This window comes from Grus americana, chromosome 2 (genome assembly GCF_028858705.1).
Source record: "Grus americana isolate bGruAme1 chromosome 2, bGruAme1.mat, whole genome shotgun sequence".
Taxonomy (NCBI): domain Eukaryota; kingdom Metazoa; phylum Chordata; class Aves; order Gruiformes; family Gruidae; genus Grus; species Grus americana.
In genome coordinates, this window is record NC_072853.1 from 146,813,743 (window position 1) to 146,839,552 (window position 25,810).

At 40.6% G+C, this 25,810-nt stretch overlaps 1 protein-coding gene across 3 annotated transcripts in view; it reads left to right on the forward strand.

Moving 5' to 3' along the window:
• The first annotated feature begins 6,017 nt into the window (after positions 1-6,017).
• LOC129203082 (macrophage mannose receptor 1-like) overlaps positions 6,018-25,810 on the forward strand; it is a 31,608-nt gene continuing 11,815 nt past the window's right edge. For all 3 annotated transcript variants that reach the window (XM_054817020.1, XM_054817021.1, XM_054817022.1), the window contains exons 1-21: positions 6,018-6,168; positions 7,883-8,281; positions 9,450-9,623; positions 10,314-10,478; positions 10,784-10,900; positions 11,819-11,962; positions 13,309-13,491; positions 13,673-13,827; positions 14,320-14,433; positions 15,125-15,240; positions 16,703-16,851; positions 17,269-17,468; positions 17,860-17,981; positions 18,752-18,839; positions 19,506-19,650; positions 20,123-20,158; positions 20,251-20,420; positions 21,277-21,344; positions 22,721-22,821; positions 24,077-24,219; positions 24,717-24,831. In XM_054817020.1, the coding sequence (XP_054672995.1) occupies positions 6,108-6,168; positions 7,883-8,281; positions 9,450-9,623; positions 10,314-10,478; positions 10,784-10,900; positions 11,819-11,962; positions 13,309-13,491; positions 13,673-13,827; positions 14,320-14,433; positions 15,125-15,240; positions 16,703-16,851; positions 17,269-17,468; positions 17,860-17,981; positions 18,752-18,839; positions 19,506-19,650; positions 20,123-20,158; positions 20,251-20,420; positions 21,277-21,344; positions 22,721-22,821; positions 24,077-24,219; positions 24,717-24,831 (2,965 nt within the window). In that variant the 5' untranslated portion in view covers positions 6,018-6,107. The remainder of the gene's footprint in view (positions 6,169-7,882; positions 8,282-9,449; positions 9,624-10,313; positions 10,479-10,783; positions 10,901-11,818; positions 11,963-13,308; positions 13,492-13,672; positions 13,828-14,319; positions 14,434-15,124; positions 15,241-16,702; positions 16,852-17,268; positions 17,469-17,859; positions 17,982-18,751; positions 18,840-19,505; positions 19,651-20,122; positions 20,159-20,250; positions 20,421-21,276; positions 21,345-22,720; positions 22,822-24,076; positions 24,220-24,716; positions 24,832-25,810) is intronic.

Sequence of the window (25,810 nt, forward strand, 5' to 3'; positions counted from 1 at the left end):
GGGTTTGTCTGGGAGAGGTGATGAAGGCCGTGGCAAAATTTCCTTCTTAACAGGACAGGAGATAAAATTTCCTTCCTGAGGAGAGGGAGGAACACTACCTGTATGTGTTCTGAAGGTTTGTAGGAGCACTGGATAGCTGTTATGGTGATTGCTCTCTTGCAGCCTCTCAATAAGTACCATAGGTTTGTGGGGTGTGTGCTGGAAGTGAAGAACAATTTAGCTTTACCAGTGTATTAGTTACTACTGATTTTATTTCCTTTCTAAAATGGCTAGATCAGTTACCATTTATGGAAATCTTAGATTCCCAATGTGGAGTTTATATTCCTAATTTTTGTAAATCTTGTAAAAATGTAGATCATGCATGATTTCTCACTTGCTTACAAAAGTTTGCAAGGTTTGGTTTTGTGGTTTCAGATTTTGTTCTGTGAAATAAACGGTAACTAGCTTTGATTTTTTTTTTTTTAAATAGTTTTTCATTTTATAGTCTCGTCTATATAAATATCTGTAATAGGGTAAATTTAAAAAGGAAATTATACAACCATTCCTTCCAAACTTGTGATTGAGTGATATATTGACCATATTTTCCTGAATCTGTCCAGGGATTGTCTGCTTAAAACTAAGACAAAAATGCCAGCTGAGTAGTTTAGTAAAAATCTTGAATTACATACGTGTGTAGGAAAGGTGGGGAAAGTTGTCCGGGAACTTCTTTTCTCCTCTGTCTCCACTCCCTTTCTCCCAGTTATTTCCTGCCTCTGTTCCTACTGTTATTTCCATTTTTAATGCACAGTTGTTTGAGCATGTCTTTTCAAGGAGTAGTGCTTCTGATGGTTCTTCATGCCACCTGATGTGGCTTCTGTGTCAGAAACCTCCTGAATGACTGATTTACGATATTAAGGAGGACGTCGTTTCAATTATATGGAGAAGTGGTGCCAGCTAGAAAGGTATGTGAAAGGGACAGGGAAAGGTTGAGAGGCCCTGGCTGGAATCCCAGCCTCACTGCATTAATTTGTTGTGCAAACAACAAGTAGATGCAGTCTTTACCCAAAAGAAGTTAAGTCCTGTTCTGGGGCCCTGCGCAATCTTAAGGCAATGATTCTTCCAGATAACATTTCATCACATGTATGTATGCAAATGTATGATTGGAAGGAAAATAAACACTGAGGGGATGTCATATTTCTGGTGCTTTGCCGTACTTATCAGTTCATCTCTACAGCTAAAAGTGTCAGGGGGAGAATCCAGGTGCTGGACCCTGGATAGTCTTGAACTTTAGCAAGACGGTGAAAGAAAAAAAAACTTGACAGATTTTTCAGAAGAGGAGGAAATTTCAGCTCCATGGTTTACTGTCCCTCCTGTTGCAATACAATGCAATTGAAGCAAATTTCCCACTAAAAAGAGCAAACGTGGAAGCAGTGGCATTTACAGGGCAGGGAATCACTACAGTTCCATGCAATAAGCTGAAGATGAGCACTGATACTTTGTACACAAACCCTAATGGAATTTTTGAAGAGAATGTAGAGAACAAGCTTGAACACTTTAACAAATATCTAATTAATATAAGCTTAAATGGAAAGCTTTTACTTAGGGACTTGTAATTATAAAAAAAAAAAGATTTCTTGGTTTTTCCTTTTGGTGGGGTTTGTTTGTTTGAGTTTGGTTGGTTGGTTTTTGTTGTTGAGGTTTTTTGTTTGGCTTTGGTTTTGGTGGGTTTTTTTTTTCCCCCTAGCTAGTACCTTTCAGTGATGGTAACTCATTTATTTAACTGTCTGAATACAGAGTCAAGTCCCAGGTTTTTAACGTCATCATTACTTTGTCATGCTTGTGACAAAACTGATCATACAATCTCAAGAAAAATTGAGACAGCAGTTTCCGAACAGGTATTCTCTTTCCCCACGCTCACCTTATTTCCATCTTCCCCGAACTGAGGACTTGTGTAATGGTTTTACCAAAGATCATTTGGTGAACTGGCATTATGTCCTCTTTTCCTGCTGCTAAGCTGCAATGTTCCTGACAAGTGACTGACTCCATCAAAAAAGTTTCGAAGACCGGGCTGGGGAAATTATCCATGTTGCTCTATTTGACTGAAAAAAAACCCGGTGTGCCTTCTTGGAAGTGGTTCATAATCATATTGATGCGATGTAATTTGTTACTTAATGTATTCTGATCCATCAACAATTCTTTAAACCAGTCTCTACTACTGGTTGCTATTCCCGTTGGGATGAGTCAGTTGCCTTAGAACCGCCCTGTTGCTCTTGTGATCTCTTATTTTGTCTCCTGATAGGTGCCACTACTTAGGGGAGGTTTCAGGCTGTGTGTTGCATTCACAGATACATTCACGGAGCGTGGTGGGTTGACCCTGGCTGGAGGCCAGGTGCCCACCAAAGCTGCTCCATCACTCCCCTCAGCTGGACAGGGGAGAGAAAATATATTGAGAGGCTTGTGGGTTGAGATAAGGACAGGGAGAGGTCACTCACCAATTGCTGTCACGGGCAAAAAAGCCTCAACCTAGAAAAAATTAATCTAATTTATTACCAAGCAAATCAGAGTAGGATAATGAGAAATAAACCCAAATCTTAAAACATCTCCGCTCACCCCTCCCTTCTTCCCAGGCTCAGCTTCATTCCTGATTTCTCTCCCTCGTTCCCCCCAGTGGCACAGGGGGACGGGGAATGGGGGCTGTGGTCAGTTCATCACATGGTGTCTCTGTCGCTCCTTCCTCCTCAGGGGGAGGACTCCTCACACTCTTCCCCTGCTCCAGCGTGGGGTCTCTCCAACATGAGACAGTCCTCCACCAACTTCTCCAATGTGAGTCCTTCCCATGGGTTACAGTTCTTCATGAACTGCTCCAGCGTGGGTCCATTCCACAGGGTGCGGATCTTCAGGAGCAGACTGCTCCAGCGTGGGGTCCCCCACGAGGTCACAAGTCCTGCCAGCAAACCTGCTCCAGCGTGGGCTCCTCTCTCCACGAGGCCACAGGTTCTGTCAGGAGCCTGCTCCAGCGTGGGCTTCCCATGGGGCCACAGCCTCCTTTGGGCATCCACCTGCTCCAGAGTGGGGTCCTCCACGGGCTGCAGGTGGATATCTGCTCTACCATCATCCTTCATGGGCTGCAGGGGGACAGCCTGCCTCACCATGGTCTTCTCCACGGGCTGCAGGGGAATCTCTACTCCAGTGCCTAGAGCCCTTCCTCCCCCTCCTTCTGCACTGACCTTGGTGTCTGCAGGGTTGTTCCTCTCACATCTTCTCACTCCTCTCTCTGGCGGCAAAAATGTGGCTCCTAGGTTTTTTTTCTCCCTTCTTAACTCTGTTATCCCAGAGGCACTACCACCATTGCTGATGGGCTCAGCCTTGGCCAGCAGTGGGTCTGTCTTGGAGCTGGCTGGCATTGGCTCTGTCAGACATGGGGGAAACTTCTAGTGAATTCTTGCAGAAGCCACCCCTGTGGTCTCCCTGCTACCAAAACCTTGCCACACAAACCCAATAAAAAGGGGAATTGGGATCTTACTTTTCTGAAATATTCTTGCTGTAAAAACAAGGAAAATAATCTCTTGATAAATGAGGAAACATAAGTGATGGGTAGAAAAGCAAAGGAAATTTTTAACTGCTTACTAATAATTCATATCTATAATCCTCTGATTCTGCCAAGCTTTCTTTTGTTTGATCTTGGCAGTTTAGATAAATGAAAGAAAAAAAAGTTGATTACGTAGCATGAAAATATAGTGTGAAAGTGCCTTATCTTGCTCTTTCAGTATGTTTTGAGCCCATCTAGAGAAATGGAAAGGTTGTTCACTCTCTGGGGTTTTTTTAGGCTAGGATGTTTCCACCAAGGTTTAGAGAATGTCTTTTTTTTTAAAAAAAATGTTTTCAGATGGAAACTGTGATTATGTTATATGTGGGGATTCTGTGTTGAAATCTTATATCAAATTATAGCAGGCTAAATGATTGCAAAATTCCTTTCAGATTTTAATACCAGTGTTTTTTTAAAATGAATTATGTAACTTCTGCAGGGAAGCATCTGGTTGAACCTGGATGGACTCACCCACGCATTTCTGCGGGCAGCTGAGGAATGACTTGATGGCAACATTCGACAGCGTGTAAAGGTTTGTCTCTCTGCACATTGCTACGTTTCTTGATATCCTTGTGCTTAATTTTCATTTCCCCTTTCCTCCAGAAGAGCTCAGACTTCAGAGGAAAGGTGGTGAATCTGCACACTGTGAGTGTAACTTCCTGCCTGGGAGCAGAGATTGCCGAAGGAACAATGCTGACTCAACACAAAACCCAGCAGCTTTTCCTCCTTGCCACTTCTAAAATTTCAGGCTGTGCCTTGCCAAGTGGAAGATGCTGGAGTGCATCTTTGCAATCTCCTGATGTTTTTCCCCACTTTGTGGGCTGTGATGGGGTTTGCTCAGACAACTATACAAATGCCAGGTGAAGCTGACCTTACCATGTTTTACTCTTTTTCAGCCTCTCTCAGCAGATCGTTGATAACAGTCCTTCACCAAACACTGATCTTTCTTCAGAACAAACTAGTTTCTTTTTCCCTGTTCTAATTGTACTTGTTGCCTCCTGGTAGCTTTGGAGATGCTGAGATATTGTACACAGCAAACCCACAAGGCCTTACATTTCACCTACATAAATAATAAATATTTTTGCCATTCACACATCTGGAGCTCCTAAACAAGGAAGCAAGGAAAGTTGGAAACTGGAGGTTGCAGGGTGGAGCATTCCTGTGTTGGGGAGTACCAGAATGCTTCACTCCAGCCTCAGTGCAGCCACCTTTGCATATGCATCATAATTCACCGAGTAACGGACCACCTGCTGCTTTGTTGAGGCAGCCTTCTCTTTCCCCTCATGTTCCTTAGATCTCAGCATCCTCCTCAGGCTCCCATTCTTTCCATGTTTTTGGTCTAGCTGTACCTGCTGGCCTTCAGGTCCCACTCTCTCACTGTTGTAATTATTTTTCTGCCTTAATTCCTTGTGTACCTTTTTAGACCCAGTGAGTTGTCCATTTGCATCTGAGTCAGAACAACAGAAGCAGGATCCCACATCTTCATGTAGGTGTCTAGGGTTTTCATTGCCTATAACAGCAGCAATTATCAGGGAAAGACTTGCTGCAAATACAACATTGGGGAAGCTATCCCAAACCAGCCTCTCCTGAGGATATGGGAACTGCAATTTTTCAAAGGCTATATGCAAAAAAGGAGGTAAACCTTCCCAGGAGTGTTTTCTCTTCCCTACCTTCTACGTGTTTCCAATTCTTTTACTTATCATAAAGGAGAGAGGTTTTTCAAAGTAAAATTCAGAATTTTGTCAGAATGCCTGAAGGGCATGCACTTCAGGGGCTGCAAACTTTCACAGACTAGTGGGATGAAAAATGTGGCAGTATTCCTTATCTGTTTAGTTTTCATCTCTAGCAATAATTCTTCCTAGAACAGTGCGGGTTTTTTTCAGAATTTCTTCAATTGTTGTGATTGGTTTGGGTACATTGCTCCTGCATATAGTCAGGAATGGAGCAAAAGAAGGGACAGGTGACTTCTGAAGAGCACAGGTCCTGTTTTCTACAGCTTTTCTCTTCTCTATGGAACTGCAGACATGGGGGAGTTCTGGTTCTCTCTGATTACAAGGTCATAGTTACTTGATTTGCATGGTACCCCAGCCCATTTTTCACACTACTGCATTGCACTCTGGCATTTTTCATCCTTTATTGATACAGACTAATTTTCCTCTTCTTTTTTACCTTTTTCCTTTATTTCCTGTAAAAAAGACATTCATGACACCTTCTTAATAAAACAATGATCCTGAATTGTAAGGTATGTCTCCAAAAATCCTCACTAAAATGTTACCTCTTATATCTTGTATTTCCATGGAAGAGAAAACTTCTATTTAGTAGAGAAACTAGCTTAGAAAGGAAAGTTTGTTCATCAATGTATTATTTCAAAATTACTCATGTGACATGATACAGTTCCTTATTTGCAACTCAGAACTTCCCTGTATCTATTGGGTCTTAAAAACCGGAAAGGTTCAGTGCAGAAGGGTTTTCTTGCACGGCACAGGTTTGGTCTTCAGCATCAATTTGAGGTGAAGGGGAGAAGGGAGTGAAACATTTGGTCATGGCTGTCTACCTGCTCCTGATTTTTCTCTTTTCCTATAGTACATCTCTTCAAATGTCTGGTAAGTCTTTGCCCTCCTCTGAGTATGGAAGTTTGCAAGTTCTTTCTCATGCTTTCCTGATGTCTTTGTTGGTGGACAGTGAATTTAGATCTAGTCACAGCATGTAATTTGAAACAGTTTCATTCAACTCTTAAATTTGGTAGTATCTGTATAGGTATTCTTTTTCCTTAAGCCAGTTTTCAAGGTGGTGTATGAGTGAAAGAAACATGTCAACAAATGCGGGCATAACCTCGGCAGTGCTGGTTCTTGAAAATCAGCCAGCTGAATGCAGGTAAAAGCTGATCGGAAATTGCTCCATCGGAAGGTAGAACAGGTCAGATGTACAGGGCAGTGTCCTCTCAGCATGCACAGAACCACCGGCGGATGTGTGCTCTGAGTTTCTTAGGCAGCTTATATACACTATGGCATACTGGTCACTGCATATTGGAATCCTGTTTCCAAGCTGATGGCTTTAGGAAGGACCTCAACAGCTTCTGCCTGTTAGATTTCAGACACTTCTACTGCTGAGAGGAAAACAAATGACACTGTGTCTGCAGCTTTTTCCCGCAGGAAGCTCCCAGCTAGAGAACTGCAGGAGTTCAGTGCTATTGCTTGATTAGCAGCAGGGACTAGCCAACGCTGATCTAATCCACCACAGGAGAATTTCTTCTGTGCATGTTTTTGGGCAAGACCAAGCTGGTTCTAACCCATCCTTTGCTGACCTGCTCAAGAGCCACTGCAGCAGGAGAGCTCTTCCAAGGGGAAATGCCGTCTGGCTTGTTCAGGTCTGCACCTTTTCGGAGAAACATCACTGAGGCTGTTCACCCGCTCCCCAGCAGCTCTGGGCTGTGGGGGGTTATGAAGCCCCATTTAACTGTTCCACCCCTGGCAAGAAACCTTGGGAGGCATTAAAGTTCAATGGCACATCAGAACGAGTTGGATCATGTTGCTGTTGCTTAGAGGGGGGTTAAGGGATGCAAGGCGAGCTGCAAAAATGGTCAAGGTTTCGAGCAGGCTGAAGTTGTACTCCTTTTCTGAAACTGGTCTTAAGAAACAAACTCCTGTTGTGCAGTGTCTCACATTTCTATTTACAAGTGTAGCTATTAATGGCACTTAGGATACTTACGTAGCTTAACTGTACTCAGAACTGAAGTGATGATGTTGCAAGTTGAGGCTTCCCTCCTGAGAAACTCACAAGTTGAACTCTGTGAAGAGACGACTTTTTGCACAGTTGCCAAAAATTTCCAAAATAATTAAGCAAAAATGAAAAAATACCCGCTTGCTTGATGAACAGAAAATCACAATATCATTCTGGGCCAAATATAAAAATGGTTGAATTTTGAGTATGTAAAACATTTTTAATAGCTCTAAAACAAAAAAGTCCTTTTACTTGCCAAATTAAAGCCTGTTTAATATGCTGTGTGATGGTGGAACTTTGAAGAACTCATGAAATTTAATAGAGGTCATTTTTGAATGGCATTTTGAGAACAGTGTGCTTTAAGGAAGGATGTGAAGAAGAGCAATTTCTCTTGAAAGAGCTATATTTTCAGCTTCTGTGTTGCTTGCGTCTTAGGAACATTTTGATGAATATCCTTCATACTGATGATGATCTTTCTCTATAGGCTCTATATATCCCATTTTTTTTGTTGTAGAAGATTGTCAAATAGCAAGTAACTGACTTATATCTCCTATGAAATCTCTCCTCAGATGTTTGCATTCTCAATTTATTTTATAGATAGTGGAATATTTTCAATCTATAATGAAGATAGCAAGCTCTGTGCCCAAGCTCAAAACTCTAGCTCAGTCATAACTACTGCTTGTGATGAGCACAACGAGTTTCAAAAGTTCAGGTGGGTCTCTGCCACGCAGCTGCTGAGCATGGCACTCAAGCTGTGCCTGGGAGTGCTCACCAAGGATGACGAGGCTGCCATCACATTGGAATCCTGTAACAGGACGAATGAGCTCCAGTGGTGGGAATGTAGAAATGAGATGCTTGCAACCCACGGCAAGGATTTATTTTTCAACTACGGCAAAGGGAAGGGGAAGAAAATCAGGTTGTCCAAATTGTCGGGCAAAGGGAGCAGGTGGAAAATCCATGGAACCACAGAGAGCGTGTGCTCCCAGCGCTATGAGGGTGAGTAGTGAAAATTGATCTATATTTCTAGGTAACTTGGCTGCCCCTATTTACAAAGCCTTCCACCACCTGCTTGTCATGTAGCAACCCTTCTCGTACAGTGACATCAGTAGCAGAGCTGACTACAAATAGGGAGTAGAAATGCAAGGCAAACAGGACTGTATACATTTCTGCATAACATGGAAAGTGCAATTCTGTCAAATGAAAAAATAAACTGACAAAGACTATGATGTAGTCATAAGGGAGAATGGGAATTCTGTTTGTAGAGCAACAGTGGAAAGAAATCTATGACTGTTTCAAAATGTCTGATCAATTTGTAGAAGTGTTGTTTGTGCCATATTTAAATATTTATTATTGCTATTATTTGTTTTGACCATGTACTATCTCTAAGTGGTTAATTTCTAGATAACATAGATGTAATCCACTTTTAACAGTGTTTACCCAGTGTTTCCCAGGCACAGCCAGAAGAAAAAGTAGGAAAAGCAAAAGGAAAAACAGTGCTTAAGTGTCTAGGAGGCAATAAGGCCTAATACACTGACAGAGGACCACTGGAGAGCCAGATCTCCTTTTCCTGCATTATTATCCCTCTTAGGCTATGTAGAGTGGGCATCCCACTGGTAGAGTGGGAAGTTAAATAACAAGGGATGAAATTTTTGCTGTGCTCTACAACAGTTCCCTCTGGAACGAAGTTTGTCATAATTTTGTTCAGATAGAAGCAAATTAGACTGCGTAGAGATGGAAGCATCAATTCCCAGCAGAGTAACTTGCAATTTTAAGCTAAAACTTCCCCTAATGAAGACTAATAAAATATTCTATATAAAAAAAAAGATCCTAAACATCATCCAAGGACTTAAGTACGTATGCAATGGGAGAAGCTGAGTCACAAGCACCTCTGACACAGTAGTCCAAGTAGTAATGAAAAGAAAAAATTAAACAGAAATTAGTCTGAGGGCCAAATAAATGTTGTTTGAGAGTCTTAATTCTGAGTATCTTGCCATAGTCATGTTTAATTGGCACTACAGCCTTAGAAGTCTTTGTAATAATGAAGTACTAATGTGTTGAGTGCTTGCACAACTCAGCTGTGTCCATGGAGAGCTGTCTATGAGCAGACACTGTGGTGAACGTCTGATACCAACTCACTACTATTGCCCTATGTTTTTATCTGTAGATACCTATACACTGGGAGGAAATGCCTTTGGTGCACCTTGTGTGTTCCCTTTTAAGCTCAATGGTAAATGGTACGCTGAGTGCATCCCTCGGCGTGACAATCCAGGCTCTCTCTGGTGTGCAACTTCTTCAGATTTTGATAAAGACCAACTTTTTGGAAATTGTCCACTGAAAGGTAATTTATTTATAAAGATTTCAGGAAAGGCATTAAGCAAAAGTTTCATCCACTCTCATGGTCAAAATCTCCTTGGGCTGTGGAAGTAGCATTGGACAGGGAGCTGGATTCTGGCTGGCCTAGTTCACTGGTGAGCTATGCAATGATAAAATGAGGTGTCTGCTCTTCACTGTCACTGTTTTTTCAGCTGAGATGAGGAGTAGTCCAGCTCCCGGGACTGGTAAATACATATACAGGACTAGGTGAGAAGAAAGTCAGGGCAAATGCAAGGCAGAAAGAAGTTCAGTGGATGAGGAAGGTGAGATACAGGGAAGCAGGAGACAGTGGTGTATCATAGGATAGAGCACAGAACAGGAGGGCTGGAGCAAATGGAAGGGTGCAGGGCATGGGCACCTTTACCTGCCTTTGGTGTTCCTTATACCCACAAATCAGCCAACACAGCCTTCCAGTAACCCCAGCACAAATACCCTACCCCTTCACCCCCGCTTCACATCGGATTGGAAGTGATTGTTTCTGTCACGTGGGAGGGCCGGGAAAGCATAAGAGGGGCCCCAAGGGAAGAAATGGCAAACTATGTGTAAAAACTTAGCAAATCATCCAGTTACATACTTTTAGTCTGCAATGAAGATTTTATTTTCTATATTATCAAGTATGATTATCTTGTCAAGTTGCTGTTATCACATTTTATAGACACCATCCACAGTGACCTTTGGAAAACAAATCCTGTGACAGGAACCCACTATCAGATAAACTCAGAGTCGCTTTTGACATGGCACCAAGCAAGAAAAAGCTGCCAGCAGCAGAATGCAGAATTATTAAGTGTCACAGACCTTCGTGAAGAAATGTATTTATTAGGTAAAGTAAAAAACCCAACAAATAAATTAATACATATGGTCAAAATGCAGGTCAGCTCCAAGAACTTCAACATGGATATTTCTATTTACCTTGTGAAAATAGGTCTCAGTAACATTCTTAAAAAAGCTTGTCACTTTCTCCCCCAAAAATGTATTAAAATAGTGGGAAAAAAATCTAACCTATATTAAAAAAAACTACTAAGACACTTCTTCCATGCTTTAAAATTTTATTTCAAGCTATACTGAATAATTTTAAAAATCAGAGGCATTGAATAACTTGACTGTTCATTTCTTTTTGCCATTTAGGGCTCACCAGCGACCTAGGTGTCAATGCAAAGCTCTGGACTGGTCTTTTCAGTGCACTTGACAGTGGCTGGCAGTGGATTGGGGGCAGTCCTTTCAGATACCTAAACTGGGCTCCAGGTAAGTGCACTTTTCTGAAATGACGATCAGCATCTGGGCCAAAAGTCTCTTATCTTCCCCAAATTCCTGTTACCTAATTCCTCTGTTTTCACTGAATTTTCACAGGTTACAGGGGATTATGGGAAAGGTAGGATATTACAGTAATAGGGATCACACCAGAGATGGATCGTTATTAATTCTGCATTTCCCAGAAAAAGCAGATTGCTCATCCAAGAAAACACTTAAAAACAAATATCTACACCTCATTCTATTCTTTTTTTCCCAGCCACAATTTTCTCTTCAGGCATATTATTCAAACCAAAGAAAAACATGAAAAATGATGTAAAGAGAATTTAAAGAAAAGAGAAAAACCAAAAGCGAAACACTGTATAAAAATATTTTCAATTATTCTTCTCAGTTACTGCTTATGACATTTATCTGATGTACTTTATCTTAACAAGTTTTCAGTATTACGATCTCAGTCACCATCTTGCATGTTGCCACAGTACGTATTTTCATAACAGCTGTGGTGACTACAAGAAAATCCAAAGAGCGAGCACTCCTGTGGAACTGAATACACTTTTCATGTCCAGAGTTTAACATTAAAGGGTGTTGAGATGTTTGCAATACTACCACCCCATAAGGAACTGTGGCTTAGGTGAACTTTTATAGTGCTTTTTTTCCTGTGTGCTGCAGTGCTTCAACTTTTTCTCAAGCAGTGCATGGGAGAAGAGGGGCAAGTCTCGTGCCTGAAATGTCGGCCCTCTCAGCCAGCCCAGTGCTGCTCCCTCATCTCCTCTCTTGGGAATTACCACGCTAAAGAATAGTATGCCAGTGGCTTTGCAGCTGCATGAGACTTGACCGTTCGCTCCTGTGACGAGGTGAAAATTTTCAGTGTTAACAGAGGGATTCTCTGTGTTTTGTGCCTCTTTCCTAAAGGAAATCCCTCTGTGGAATCTGGAAAAATATGTGGGACCTTCCAAGGTAGGAATGGCAAATGGGAAAACCATGTGTGTGATCGGAAACTGGGATATATCTGCCAAAAGAGAAACTCCTCCTTGGATTTCTCCATTATTGCCTCAGGTAAGCTGATCAAATAATAGGGTTATTTTTACAGTGAGTGAAAAATACTGGGAGGATGCTATATATGAAATGACTGTATATTGTCAAAAAAAAAAGGGTTACACTTGTTGACCTGAGTCAAGCACTGAGAAGACTTTAATGTTCTGGCTCATTTTAAAGATTATGTCTAGATGTAGTTCATCATTTTGAAAAGATCCCAGGGCACTAAAGGCTGCAGGATGAAGTCGTCAGTCGTGTTCTCCAGATTGTGAAACACTGAGGAATAACCTGTCCTCTGTAAAACACACTGTGTCCTGAAAAAGGATACGAGCCAGAGTTCATGATTCCCTTACTCTGAAACTTTTTTGCTCAATTCTGAAAGCAAAAAATCAGAACACGGGGCTGGCAACTTTTCACGATTGAATACCCTTTCCACCTGAGGTAGACTAGGTCTTATCTATGTGAAGAAAATAGTGTGCGGTTACTTCACCCGGGAATTCCCAGAATGCTACTAACTCTACAGTAATCCCCTCAACTACATAGATACTAGTATGCAAGATTATTCTCTGGCTCAGGGAATGAATGGCACACCACAGCTGGCATCCTGTGCATTCTGGCTGCATCCAGACAGCTTACTGGGAACGGTTTCTGACCCATGCTAACCTCCAAACCATGCCTGGACGTTGCCTGGGGGAATGCAAGTTTGCACGGGTCAAAACCATTTCCAGGGAGCATTGAACAACGTGGTTGATCACACACATCAATGCTGGGCGCACATCCTGCCCTCTTCAGTTTACTGTGTACGTGCAGACCATGTGAACCTTCAAAGCAGTGGAAGATGGTTGGCCATACTAAATTCACATCAGGAAAGAGCCGCTGAACAAAGCGGCATTTCTGTGCATTTGGGATTTCTGACGTGCCTGGTGCTCTCTGATATATGATTTGTGCTGTGCAGGAGCTTCAACAGGCTCCTGAGTACCTGGTGTTTCCAGAGAAAAAATATACAAAATCTCCAAAATTCACCAAGATACAGTCCCTGTGTAGGAAAAGAGTCCCTATTCTGTAAAACATGGCTGTACCCAGACCCTCACTGAAGGGGATTTAACACGGAGTTGTGCCCTGCAAGTTTGCATGTCAAATTACTGAGTATTTATTTAATCCTTTAAAAGACTTTTTCAATAGCTCCCAGCACAAATGGGATCGAAAAATCTGTTTTATCCTCTTTGTGATCCTCAGACTTTTGCCTCTCTGTTCTGCCAGTATGTGCTCCAATATTTCAAAGTCGTGTCAGTAGAGGTCATTTTCTTTTTGATTAAAAGAAAACACTGAACAGGACTGCTCATTAATTGTTTGAAATAATTTTTTAGATGACTTAAAGCCTTTTAAGTGCCCCAGGGAATGGGTGGCCTATACAGGTCATTGCTATAGAATTTACAGAACACCCAAAATATGGAAAGAAGCCCAGTCTTCCTGTAGAAAAGAAGATGGAGAGCTGGCGAGTATTCATAATATTGAGGAATACAGTTTTACGGTGTCTCAGCTTGGATACAGTGAGTATTCCTCCAGGTTACTTTTTTATCTGGAATTATATTGTTGCTATTTCTCATTTAATCATTGTAACCATGATCTTTAATGTTTTTTAAAAAGTCCTTCTTCAGTCAAAAGTGAGTGCGAGATGTGATTGTTCTATTTTAAACGTACCCATACCTACAATTACCTTTGTGTTCCCAGGGCCAGATGATGAACTGTGGATTGGTCTAAATGACTTCAGGGTTGAAATGTATTTTGAATGGAGCGATGGGACGCCTGTGACTTATACCAAGTGGCATCACGGAGAGCCAACCCCCACACGGAATAAGGCAGACTGCATCGTTATGAAGGGAGAGGTAAAAATCCCTCTTCTGCTTTCATGGTTTCTTCTGTCCTTTGTGCCCCAAAAAGAGAAAACATCTGTGACAAAAAAAATGAAAAAAAGAAAAAAAGAACAGGGGGATTAAAAGTTTTTAGGAACTTGTTTTCATTCAGAATATCTTAGTTTGGAGGGAGACTGGAGATCCGATCTAGGAAGGTGTATGGTGGAGCACCAGAAGCAGAGACTTGGTCTGCTCTGCAACAGTTACGATAAATCTCCTGGCTGAAATTGGTTGGAGTAAGTCATCCTCCACATTCAATGTGGCTGATCATAGCTGCGTAGTACAATTCCTGGAGCAAGGACTTTCTTATGTTTCTCCCAAACCACCTAAAAAATAGGTTTATTAGAGCTACTTTGGAGGCTCATTTTTCTAGAAGCACAAAAAATTAGGTGTAAGAAATTCTGTCTTATTTTATACTCAGCATAGATTTTACTCCTCTTTGCGGTTTCTTCTTACCATGGTCAGGATGGATCCTGGGCTGATACTGCTTGTGAAATGAAACTTGGTTACCTTTGCAAAAGGAAACGTTTGGCAGAAGAATCAGGGGAAGCTGAGGTTACTTACCCAGGCTGCCAGAAAGTAAGTGTAAAACAAAAGCAGTGAAAGGTGCGTTTTACTTTCAGTCCCATGACGGTGAGTATCACAGAAGTAAATTATTTTGACTGTCCTTGGTGGAGCCCTAGAAAACCGTTAATTTCATATGTATTGATACTTCTCAGACTAATGAGGAAATTTTTTCGTTATTTAAAAAAAAATTTAGATCTTCTTCCTTTTTGTTTCCACTCCCTTACGTGCACACTTCACTCAGCTCTCTCCCAGTGCACAGCTGGTCACTTCCCCCGTAAGGGCTGCTCTCCGCATGACAGCATTGGGTTGCATGCAGCCTCCTGGGTCAATCAGTCCACCACAGGAGGCAGGAGTATTGGAGCTATTTTGCAGATTGTTTGTAGCTTCTTGCAACAGCTACACTTACACAAAGAGAAAGCAGCGCAGGCTTTACGCAAGGAGCTGCGAAGTGGCTGTGAGCCTGCTTGCCAGCTCCAAGGCATAACCACGGCTCACTGCTCGCAAAGACCCGTGTGACCTTTATCAAGGGGCAAGACACACAGCTGTGGTTACAAAAGCTATGTTTGCTTTTCCTCTTCGTTTCTTCTCATGGCTTCTGAGATTAATTTTGACTTGGGGTGTGGCATTAACGTGGCTTTTGGAAGTGTACTGTGCTGTGCGATCTGACAGCCCCTCCGCGCATCTCTGCTGTTGACACTGACAGGGCTGGATGAAGCATGGCTTTTACTGTTATTCCGTGGGGCAGTTACCTGCAACATTTTCAGAAGCAAAACGAATCTGTGAAGAAAACAAAAGCTACCTGGCTACTGTGAGAGACAGGTATGGAAACATAAGTCTTGTCCTTTCATATGTGCAACTGGGATGGAAGGGCCAAACAAAAATCTCTTCCTACTTTGCAGTTTACACAGAATCACACAATCACAGAACGGTGGGGGTTGGAAGGGAAGTCTAGAGATCATCTAGTCCAACCCCCCTGCTAGAGCAGGATCACCTAGAGCAGGTTGCACACGATCATGTCCAGGTGGGTTTTGAATATCTCCAGAGAAGGAGACTCCACAATCTCTCTGGGCAGCTGTTCCAGTGTTCGGTCACCCTCTGAGCAAAGAAGTTTTTCCTCATATTAAGATGGAATTCCTGTGTTCCAGTTTGTGCCCATTGCCCCTTGTCCTATCGCTGGGCACCATTGAGAAGAGTTTGATCCCTTCCTTTAGACACCCACACTTTAGATATTTATAAGCTTTGATGACATCCGCTCTCAGTCTTCTCTTCTCCAGACTAAACAGACCCAGCTCTCTCAGCCTTTCCTCATACGAGCGATGCTCCAGTTCCCTAATCATCCTCATAGCCCTCCGCTGGACTCTCTCCAGTAGTTCCCCGTCTTTCATGAACTGCGAAGCCCAGAACTGGACACAATATTCCAGATGTGGCAGAGTAGAGGGGGAGGATAACCTCCCTTGACCTGCTGGCCACACTCTTCTTAATGCACCCCAGGACACCATTGGCCTTCTTGGCCACGAGGGCACATTGCTGGCTCATGGAGAGCTTGCTGTCCACCAGTTATTCATAGCGTCTCATGCGACACCACTCCTGTGCTGGAAAATTCATGGTAGAACTGAAGAAATATTACAAAATACATCAGGGGCTTATATTCATCAATACAAACATTTAAGCCGTTGTTACTATACACCTACACTATTGTTGACCCCAGGAATTAAAAAATTGAGTCAACCCCCCAACAATTCTGACTTACCAGATTGTTTTAAAACTTACTGAACTAAAAATAAACAGATAAACGTGAAACTCTCTATTTCTTCTGGATTTGAGCTTTTCAGCCTTTTCTTTGCAACAGGCAGATCTGGAAATATACCCTTTTTAGAATAAAAGTAGATTTTTTTCCTCTGACTAATAAGATTTACAGATCTAGACCTTATAAAGCTCAGTAAGACACTGTATCACTTATTTATACAGCATGAATAACACACATGCATTAACACAAGTATTGCTTGGCTTGTGTTATTCATTGTGCAGTACAAAAGGAGAATAGAACCACTGTAAGATCTAAACATGATTTACATTACCAAAATATAAAATAAATATTAATTTATAAACCAATTAGAACTATAAAAGTAAGATCATTACCCTTGCTTCAATCCATACTTATCTTTTCCCACATATTAACAAATCACCTTAAATTTACCAGATTTGCTACAATGAACTGCTTGAAAAAATGAACAAATCATGATAAAGTGTGATACTTCAGTTTGGTACTTATTCTTCACAGATATGAACAAGCTTTTTTGACTTCTGTAATTGGATTCAATCCAGCAAAGTATTTCTGGATTGGTCTCTCGGACGTGGAGGAGCAGGGGACGTTCAGGTGGGCCACTGGGGATGCGGTCACCTTCACTCACTGGAACGCAGGAATGCCTGGTACGTGCCACAGGAGCCACCCAATTTCTCCTCTGGGGACCCAAGAAGTGATGGTTTGGAAGCTAAAAAGTGGTTTAGAAACTCTTCGGGCATAAAGTGGCAGAAATGACAGTGCAACTTTCTGTTTGTGCTAAAGGGATTAAATCAGGGATCATGGTAACTCCTGCCAATAGACACCTGGGATTGCATGTGTCTGTTGGTATCATTCACGCTTTGCTTTTCAATGGTTTTGATAAGTGATTCATAGTATAATGTAAAAGGCATTTGATAAAATGTCTTTTTATGATTGAACTGAAATGCACATGAGCTATTGACGTCCAAACACAACGGGGACAGGTTACTCGTGAGTAAGCAGCAAATGTTTGAGACAATGCAGCTATTTATCAATAAGGTTTAAAAATTTTATGTTTCATGAAGGAAGGGAGCCAGGCTGCGTGGCCATGATAACAGGAACTTCAGCTGGATTATGGGATATTTTGAACTGTGAAGAAACAAACATGTTTCTGTGCAAGCAGCTGGTGGAGGGAGTGACCCCCCCGCCTCCTCCAACTACGCCCCCTCTCCCATCGTGCCTAGACGGATGGCAATCCATTCCTCAGAGCAGCTTCTGCTTCAAAGTAGGTGTTTAATTTCTGAATGCAAACGCTTGTCATTTCAAATGAGAATATCCCTTGAGTATGCATGGAAGGTGGGTTTCACCCTGCCTACCTGACAGGTAGTCTGTGGTAACATGTCTCCAGCCATCCCCAAGTGGTGTGACTGGGAAGTTCTGGAAAGTGCTGTATGTAGGTTGACCCGAAGTTTGGAGTCACAGGGACTCTGAGATGATAGGAAAAGCAAAGTTTCAATAATCAAATTTGATAGATGACCGCAGGCTTATGGTTGCACAATTAAATAATATGTAATAAAACTAAAGGCCAGGAGACCAGAAGGAAGATAGAAGCCCAGAATTCTGTTTCTAAATTTCTGTAATATCCAGCACAGTATTTAATTGTCCACTTTTTATAGATTTTTCAGGGACAAAGGGAAAAAATGCAAACATGGTTCGGTGCAAGAGATTTTTGCAGAGCCATTGGAGGAGATCTGGCGTGTATACACAGTGAAGAAGAACAAAACCTAATAGCTGGCTTGTAAGTATCTGCACAGTCCATCATTTAAATACAGGAAAGAAAAAAATATTTTAAAAATGACCTTTCTGAAAGACATAAAGGATTTCTGGTGATCAATTTCTATGTTGCAAAGACAGTGTGCATCTTTGCAAAGTGGCAGGAGGAAATGGGTAAGAAGAGGTGAGCAAAAGGGTTTCTTGTCAGGCCTCTGGAAAGGTGGTGCTATGTGTTGAAGTAGCTTGAACATGCACAGAAATGAAAGAAGGATCATCAAAACTGGTTTCAACTGACTTTAGTTCAAAGAGATAAAACTGATTTTTTTAGCTCATTTGTAGTTGATCAGTAGATGAAATACTCTTGATTAAAGGAATAGTTTTTGCTGCTTTCCTTCCTTAGTTAAGGGGAAAAATTGGAAGAATAAGGAAAGCCTGACCTATTGATGTGCTTGTATAAATGCTTAAATCAAGCCTACGAGCAGGCTAGTACAGGCAGGTCTGAATTTGGATGCCTAAGCTACTCGGTAGAACCAAGACCTTAAAATATATTTTCATTTAACTCAGTATTTGTGGACTCATGACATCTGTGATCTTTCCCATGAAGCTCTCTGTTTCACTGCTTCCTGCCTCATGCAGTGCCAGGGTGTTTTTCCCCACAAGAAAACTGAATGATTACTTTATATGACTGTCTCAGGTGATACTTCAAGCATCAAAATGCTGAGAATAATGTAATGATATATATTCTCCTTCTCTGTTTCATACTGTGTCTGATTGTCTATATTTGTAATCATTCAGAAAGAGAGATTATCTTCACTTATCTTACTGGATGGGTTTAAGTGCCTTGGACTCCGACAGTGGATTTATATGGAGTGATGGCTCACCAGTGAGTAAATAATTTCTTGTTCCAGCTTTTTGTCTAGTTTGCCATTTATATCTTGGCAGACAGCTCTCACAACTCCTCTTATACAAGCTACTACTCTAGGAATTATTTCTTATCTTTTGATAGTTCGTAGTTCCAGATAACGGTATGACATTTAGATTAATGAAATAACACCAAAGGTGATGGCATATTGCTCATGATCTAAACAAATCCATATATTCCCATTTGTCATTTACTGTTGGAAATAATTTTGTATGTCTATACTAGCTAGACTTCATTGCCCTCATTGTCTTAAGCAGATTGAGGTCTGGAAGGCCCAAGTCCATATGGCAGCACTTATGGATTGTCGCAGGTTGAAACATCAGAGCAGGATAACCAACCCAGGGGTCAGAGGAGGGTACTTAGGTACTTCTTCCTACAACTTGACAGAAGAACTTAATCTCTCCTGATACCAAAGAGGGCAAGAACTTTTTGGCTTGCTGACGTGGCTTATACATACAGAGACGTATCATTATGCTATGCAAGGTTCATGTTCTCCTTACAAGGTCTGGCACCGAAGCACATGACACACCATGAACTCGAATGAAGTATATTCTTCTTTATCTGGATAATATGACAATCGTTTCACTTTGGAAGGAAAATAGTAACAAAGCTGTGTTTCCACTATAGGTAAATTTTGAAAAATGGGCAAATGGAGAACCAAACAATTATGACGGAAATGAAAAATGTGGTGTGTTTAATGGCTACAATAATATGAACTGGAATGATTTATTTTGTGAACATATGCAGGACTATGTTTGCCAAATAAAAAAAGGTAAGATGACTTTCTTCCTTGAGCAACTTTTAGAGACAGATAAGAACATCCTTTCTAGGTCAGATCACACTATCTGTATGTATTAGAGCCAGCTGGGCCATCAAGCACAATGAAACACTTAATATATTTTAATTTAAATAAAAGCATTTCAAAACTATGAATTCATCCACGAGATACACATGTAAGTTTGGGATGTATATGCAGGATGTTGAGGAAGTGAAATCCAGCAGCCCAAAGTTGAGCATAGTTTCTGTAAGCTTAACTTGTGATTGGATCTAACAAGGTAATTTGCTGAGTGTAACACCTTTTTTTTCAGATATTCTGAGACATTCTGTGACAAAAATAAGCATACTGAATAACCCTTAAGATTAATTTTATTGCTTGGAATGAAAATGCTAACAACTGTATAAATATATTTAATTGAGAGATGTCCGAGAAACATAATATACTCAGATATTGATTTACATTACAGGAGCATCACTGAAACCAGAGCCTACTTCCACATTCAGTAAGTCTCGTACTTCCAATAACAGAAATAAATTAGTATATAATGATGTTACTTTCTATTACAGACACTCTGCTTAATGTTTTATCTTGCAGATTATGAACATATTGTTAGTGAAGATGACTGGATAATATATAATCACAAGGAATATTACTTCAGCAAGGAACCAATGCCTATGGAAAAAGCCAGGGACTTTTGCAAGAAGAATGGTGGTGATCTTGCTGTCATTGAGAGTGAAACTGAAAAAAATTTTCTTTGGAAATATGTAAGAAACACGTTTAACTTCAAATATGCACTATTCTGTCCTGCACTGAGGCACCTTTTTCAGCTATGAAATACTAGAAAGTGAGCCCCATCATAAAAAAAACACCTTTCATGAGCTTATCTGTTTAGGAACTTTACCACAATAATTATTTTGACAAATTGCTACATGTAGACAAATCCTCAGCTTCTTTTCAAGAACACTCTCAGAGTGCAACTTTCAAAACCCTTGCTCTGTTTAGCTGAAAGGTGCAGTTACTGAGTATGCTTTGTTTTCCAACTCATTCTCTTCACAGAATTCAGGAAAAGTTTTTCCCCTATTTTTGTCAAAACAGATTTCAGATTTTCGGTAAAAGGTTTAAGCCAGAATATTTTCTAATAGGAAATGAATAATCTGATGATATTATACTCTTTTGGAAATAGTTTCATACTGTTAAAACCAAATATGATACCATCCTTTCCTCCACATGACTAAGTACTAAAACCTACCATTTACTTGTCAACTTCTGGCAAATTCTCGCCATACTTTCCTAAAACTTTTAAAAATATTGCTTTATTTTATAGTCTGCTTAAGAAGTGTTTCTTATCTTCTTAAATAGCTTCTTGCTCCATTTCTTTTTCATCCCATTCGGCTTTTTTCTGTTCGTTTGTTTTTTGTTTGTTTTGTTTAAATTTGAATACTGGTAGTTGGATAAAAATTTTGCATTTTGCAGTTCAGGCACGTAATCCTAGCAACTCCCCACACATTGCATACTATGCAATCGTACAACTGAAACTAAAGTGATTTTTGAGAGCTTCCTTATTTTATTTGAAATCTGTTTTCTTACAGCTCATTAAAATTCTTATTTTTTGTGTTTTAGATTTTCTATAAAGACTGGGGAAATAACTTTTATATTGGCTTAAGTGTGAGTCTTGACAAGACATTCCGGTGAGTAAAAACAAATTAAGTTTATCAGACTCATAATGTGAATGTTTGGCATGGCTGTCTGTAAGAGACTGTTGAAGTTCAATGACTGACAAAACCTGTCTACAGACATGTTCTGACATAAATTTTTAAAATATGATTCTGCTCCTCTGGAGAGCACTTCTCCCATAATATTTTCAGTATCTATTTCCCCTTCTTTTGGTTCTATGCTTTGCTTTTGTATTGTGAGGCTGTGATGTTCACTCACAGTCAGTGCAGTGTCACCCCCTTTCCTTGTTAGATGAAAGATAACATTAGTTGGAGGTCTCTAGGATATTGCAGAAGGTACTTGCAGACATTACTGAATATTCAAATGATCAAAGACGAAGAACCCTCAAAACCTGCAGTGAGGCATCATGGTGGTTTTTAGAGGTGAAATACCAATGCTGGAGAGCCCTTGTCTGGAAGGTGATTTCCAGATGGTTGCGCTGTCAGAGCTGAGGGCAAGACAGCTTCAGGCTACACAGAGTCACTACTCTTCTACAAACGTCTTTGGAAACAAATTGCCCTGGGAATGTCCTAAAGCTCCCCTGGAGCCTTAGATGAGTTACAGACACATTTCTACTGTGGCACTCTTCTTCTCCTCTGTTCCCAGCCTCCCCACCCCAACCCCTTCTTTTTCTACTGCCTCCTCCTGGGATTTGAAACTTGGTCAGATGAGTCTCGGCCTCTTCATTTCAGCCTTTCTCCTGTCATCTTGGCCAAAAGCCACAGAGGCTGGATAGTCTCATCTAGTGGAGCTCCTGCTTTCTACATCACATCCACTGCTCAGAAAACACTGCTCTTCGTCCAATTCTCCCTCGCTCCCTCATTATTTTAATCCTCCTCCCTGTTGGATGATGGTGCCACTATTTGTCTTTGTATTATTCCTCCCAGTTTATTATGTACAGGTTTTTTCCTATTTGGCTCAGGAAGATTTGCAAGTGGGAGCAGCTAGGCATCCTCTTGAATTACTTATCTGTGGTTTACTTGCGAAAACACACATACAGCTTCTAAAATAGGCTCAGGTTTCCGTTTCTGTGCTCCAGCGAAAGCCAGGTCCAGTGCTACACTGGCAGGTTTCCTGTAAGCTATCAATGCTCAGAGGCCAAGAAAAGCTGGGACCACCAGTTGAGATGATTAGTTCAGAACTGGTCCAGGTCTACAAAGTAGGCAGTTGGTATGAAGGTATTTTTTAGTAATTCCAAGTGGAAGGTCTTTGTTTTCTTTTACCAGAGAACAACATGTGTGTGTAAGCTAGGATATAGGAAACTTAAAATACAAGCTCTAATACATCCTTTCCAAAGAAATATTAACTAATTCAACTAAGAACTGTTATTCCCCCAAATGACTTCTTTCAGATGGATGGATGGAACTCCAGTGAACTATGTTGCCTGGGCTCCAAATGAACCTAATTTTGCAAATAATGATGAAAACTGTGTGGTCATGTATACCCAAACAGGTGGGTGCTGTAACAACATTCATTCTGCATGGCGTGGCACAGGCTTGGGAGGGCTGCCTGTGCAAGGGTGGGTAAGTTATAACACTGAGCAGGCTGATATTTGGTAGTTTAAAAAGCATAGGAAAATAAATCATGTTGTCTTCTTTCATTTATGCACTGTTAAAAAATTCAACTCTATACAGTTAACACATTGGATTACATCTGCAATTTGATTCCTAGCTTTGTCAGAAAATGTCAATGTGAACAACTCAGTTAAGCATCAGACCGTCTGCAGACAGAGTCAGTATCGTTTTTCCTCTAACCTCTGTCCATTTTATGACTACGTCTCGAGGACATCAGCTGTCTGTTATCATTGTGCAGTTCCTGAAAATCTAGGGCTTGGGCATGGTTTTGATTATTACTGAACAATGCTATACACTATTTTAATTACAATAAATACAAATATTCTTTCATACAGAGTTGGAAGTAACTGCTTACACTAGCCAATCACTTAGTCGTCTTTGGAGCAGTTAATATCCTCTACTTTTAAACATTTCTAGTCTCAAAATCTATAGCAAAGTTAATCTTCCTAGGCTCTCTTAGAGGTCAATGGAAAGAAATGAACACTTTTGGGGTGTAAATACTATGTCCTGTTTTGGAGATCTTCATTAAGATGAGATGAATTATGTCATTAACTTCACTGAATTATAATGACAGTATCTCCATTAAACATAAGGTGTGATTAGCTCTGCTGTACATAGTGACCTTGTAACTTTCTGCAGCTAATGAAATGAATGCCATTTTTTTATTCATACCTGATCTGTAAAATGGGGATGATGATATTAATGTTATATTCTTACATCACACTCCCATATGGAGAAAAGATACCCAGCGGACTATAAGACTGTAAGAAGCTCAGGTAGTAAGGTGACAAGGACCAAGTACCTTAGATACACAGAGCGATCCTAGAGATCTTACAGATCTTAGAAAGCTGAATTAAGCATTTGAACTAAAACTTCCCTTTGGCAATGCTATGGTTTTGCAATATTGAAATATTTCTGTTCTCAGACAAAATATTCATATTCTGAATTTTGATGGAAACCTGAATATTTCTAAGGAACACACATAAAAAAATTACTCATTATTTCTGGGGGAGAGAAATACAAATACTGTAATCAGTTCTACTTCCTATGATAGATTTTCTTTAGGAAAGGACACTTTTTATCCCAGTCTTTTAGTTGCATTTTGTTTTTCTTTTATTTCAATTTGCTTTCAGGTACATGGAATGATCTCAACTGTGGCAGCATTGAGTTATTCATCTGTGAAAGGCTTAACACTACTGTTCGTCCAACTGTTGCTCCCACTTCACCACCACCAAAGGGTGGGTGTCCAGAAGACTGGTTCCTCTTTGATAACAAGGTGCAGTATGAAATGTCAGTATATTGTATTTTAAAAAGAGCAGAATAAAAACCATATTGGATTCATTTTTTTCAGTGGTAGCAGGGTTTTCAGGTGTCACAAAATATGTACTGAATTTGTATATTTAAAGACTCTGAAAATATGATTCCTGAAAAAGAAATGATAATCTCTGTTGGAATCACAAGAAGAAAGCTTCATTGTATAGTTTTGCTAATATTTTCTGTTGCCAAAGATGGCTGAGCAACTTTCCTCATGTGGAGCTGTTGTATGTTCCTTCTTCTACAGGTATGCTAAAATATTGGGGTTTATGCTAGTTTTCTAGTAGAGATCTTCTCTTTCATAAAGACCTAAAGACAAGCTAGAAAGGACTGCTAAATCAGCTAATCTCCCTTTTTGCTTAAAATATCCAGCTTTTTTTGTCTGTTACGAACAGAGATGCTTTCGCTGGAAATGAAAATGCCATCCAGTTACCGACTTGGCACACTCCTCTTTTTCAGTGTTTCAAAGTATTTGGCCTTGATGAGAATGATACGTTGACATGGCACGCTGCACGGAACAATTGTATCGATTTTGGAGGAAACCTGGCTACTATATCAAAAAAGGAAACTCAAGGTATAAAGTACTAATGTTTTGATACTGGATGGGACATCAAGTAATTCCTGATAAACAGATAAAACCAGATGTTATAGCTTCTTCAATATATGCTGTTATTTATGCCAGATTAATAGCAAGTTTTGTTGAATGAGAAATTGCACCTTTTGAAAAGGGCTTGCAAAGGTTTTAGTGTCTTGATTAACTTTTAAAATCACAGCTTTGGGGCAAATATAGGATGTACAAAGGAATTCATACTGATCAAATATTAAGATTTTGTATTAGGGGCTCGTCATGTAATAAAATGCCCATATTTTGATTTTTTTAAGTGTACATGTAAAAATTGAACACAAAGAGAATAATATCCAAAACAAATCCCTGTGCACCGAGCTGCTGAGCCAAAAGCTGTGGGTATCAGTGGAGGATGTACCCTCTGGCAGCAGGATGCTGGAGACCCAACCTTCTCCTGTTCCCCTTGCTCTGCTGGACCTCAGCCTGCCGGTCTTGCTGCTCAGCACGTTGCAGGTTTTTTAGTGAGGCCTTATGTTTGCTCAGGAAATGCAGTGCCTCAGGTCCTGAGGGCTGCACATGGACCACCTCGTTGTTCACTCCATCAGTGCTTGTGGTTTGTGCTTTTTCTATAGCAGAGCAAGGACAGTCGAAGGACAGTCTTTTAGTGGAAAGTCAGTCTAGGCAGGAGCTCAGGGAAACAGCATCTGGCCTCCCAAAAAGCTGAGGTCTCAGTAAGAATATACTTGGTTAATAAGTAGTTTTATTTGTGTTATGCCTGTTTAGAAACCAAGGTATTAAGTCTGGTTAACAGAGAAGCTACCAAAGAAGAAAATGGAGTGCATGGTCTGCAAGCTCATTTTCTATGTGCCAAGGTGTAGAGTACTGACTTTAACTTCTGTAATAGCATTAAAACATTTTCCCTTCTTCCTCAGATGATCAACAATACAGAAGAGTGTACACATAAATCCCTTAAAAAATGTTGAAAATA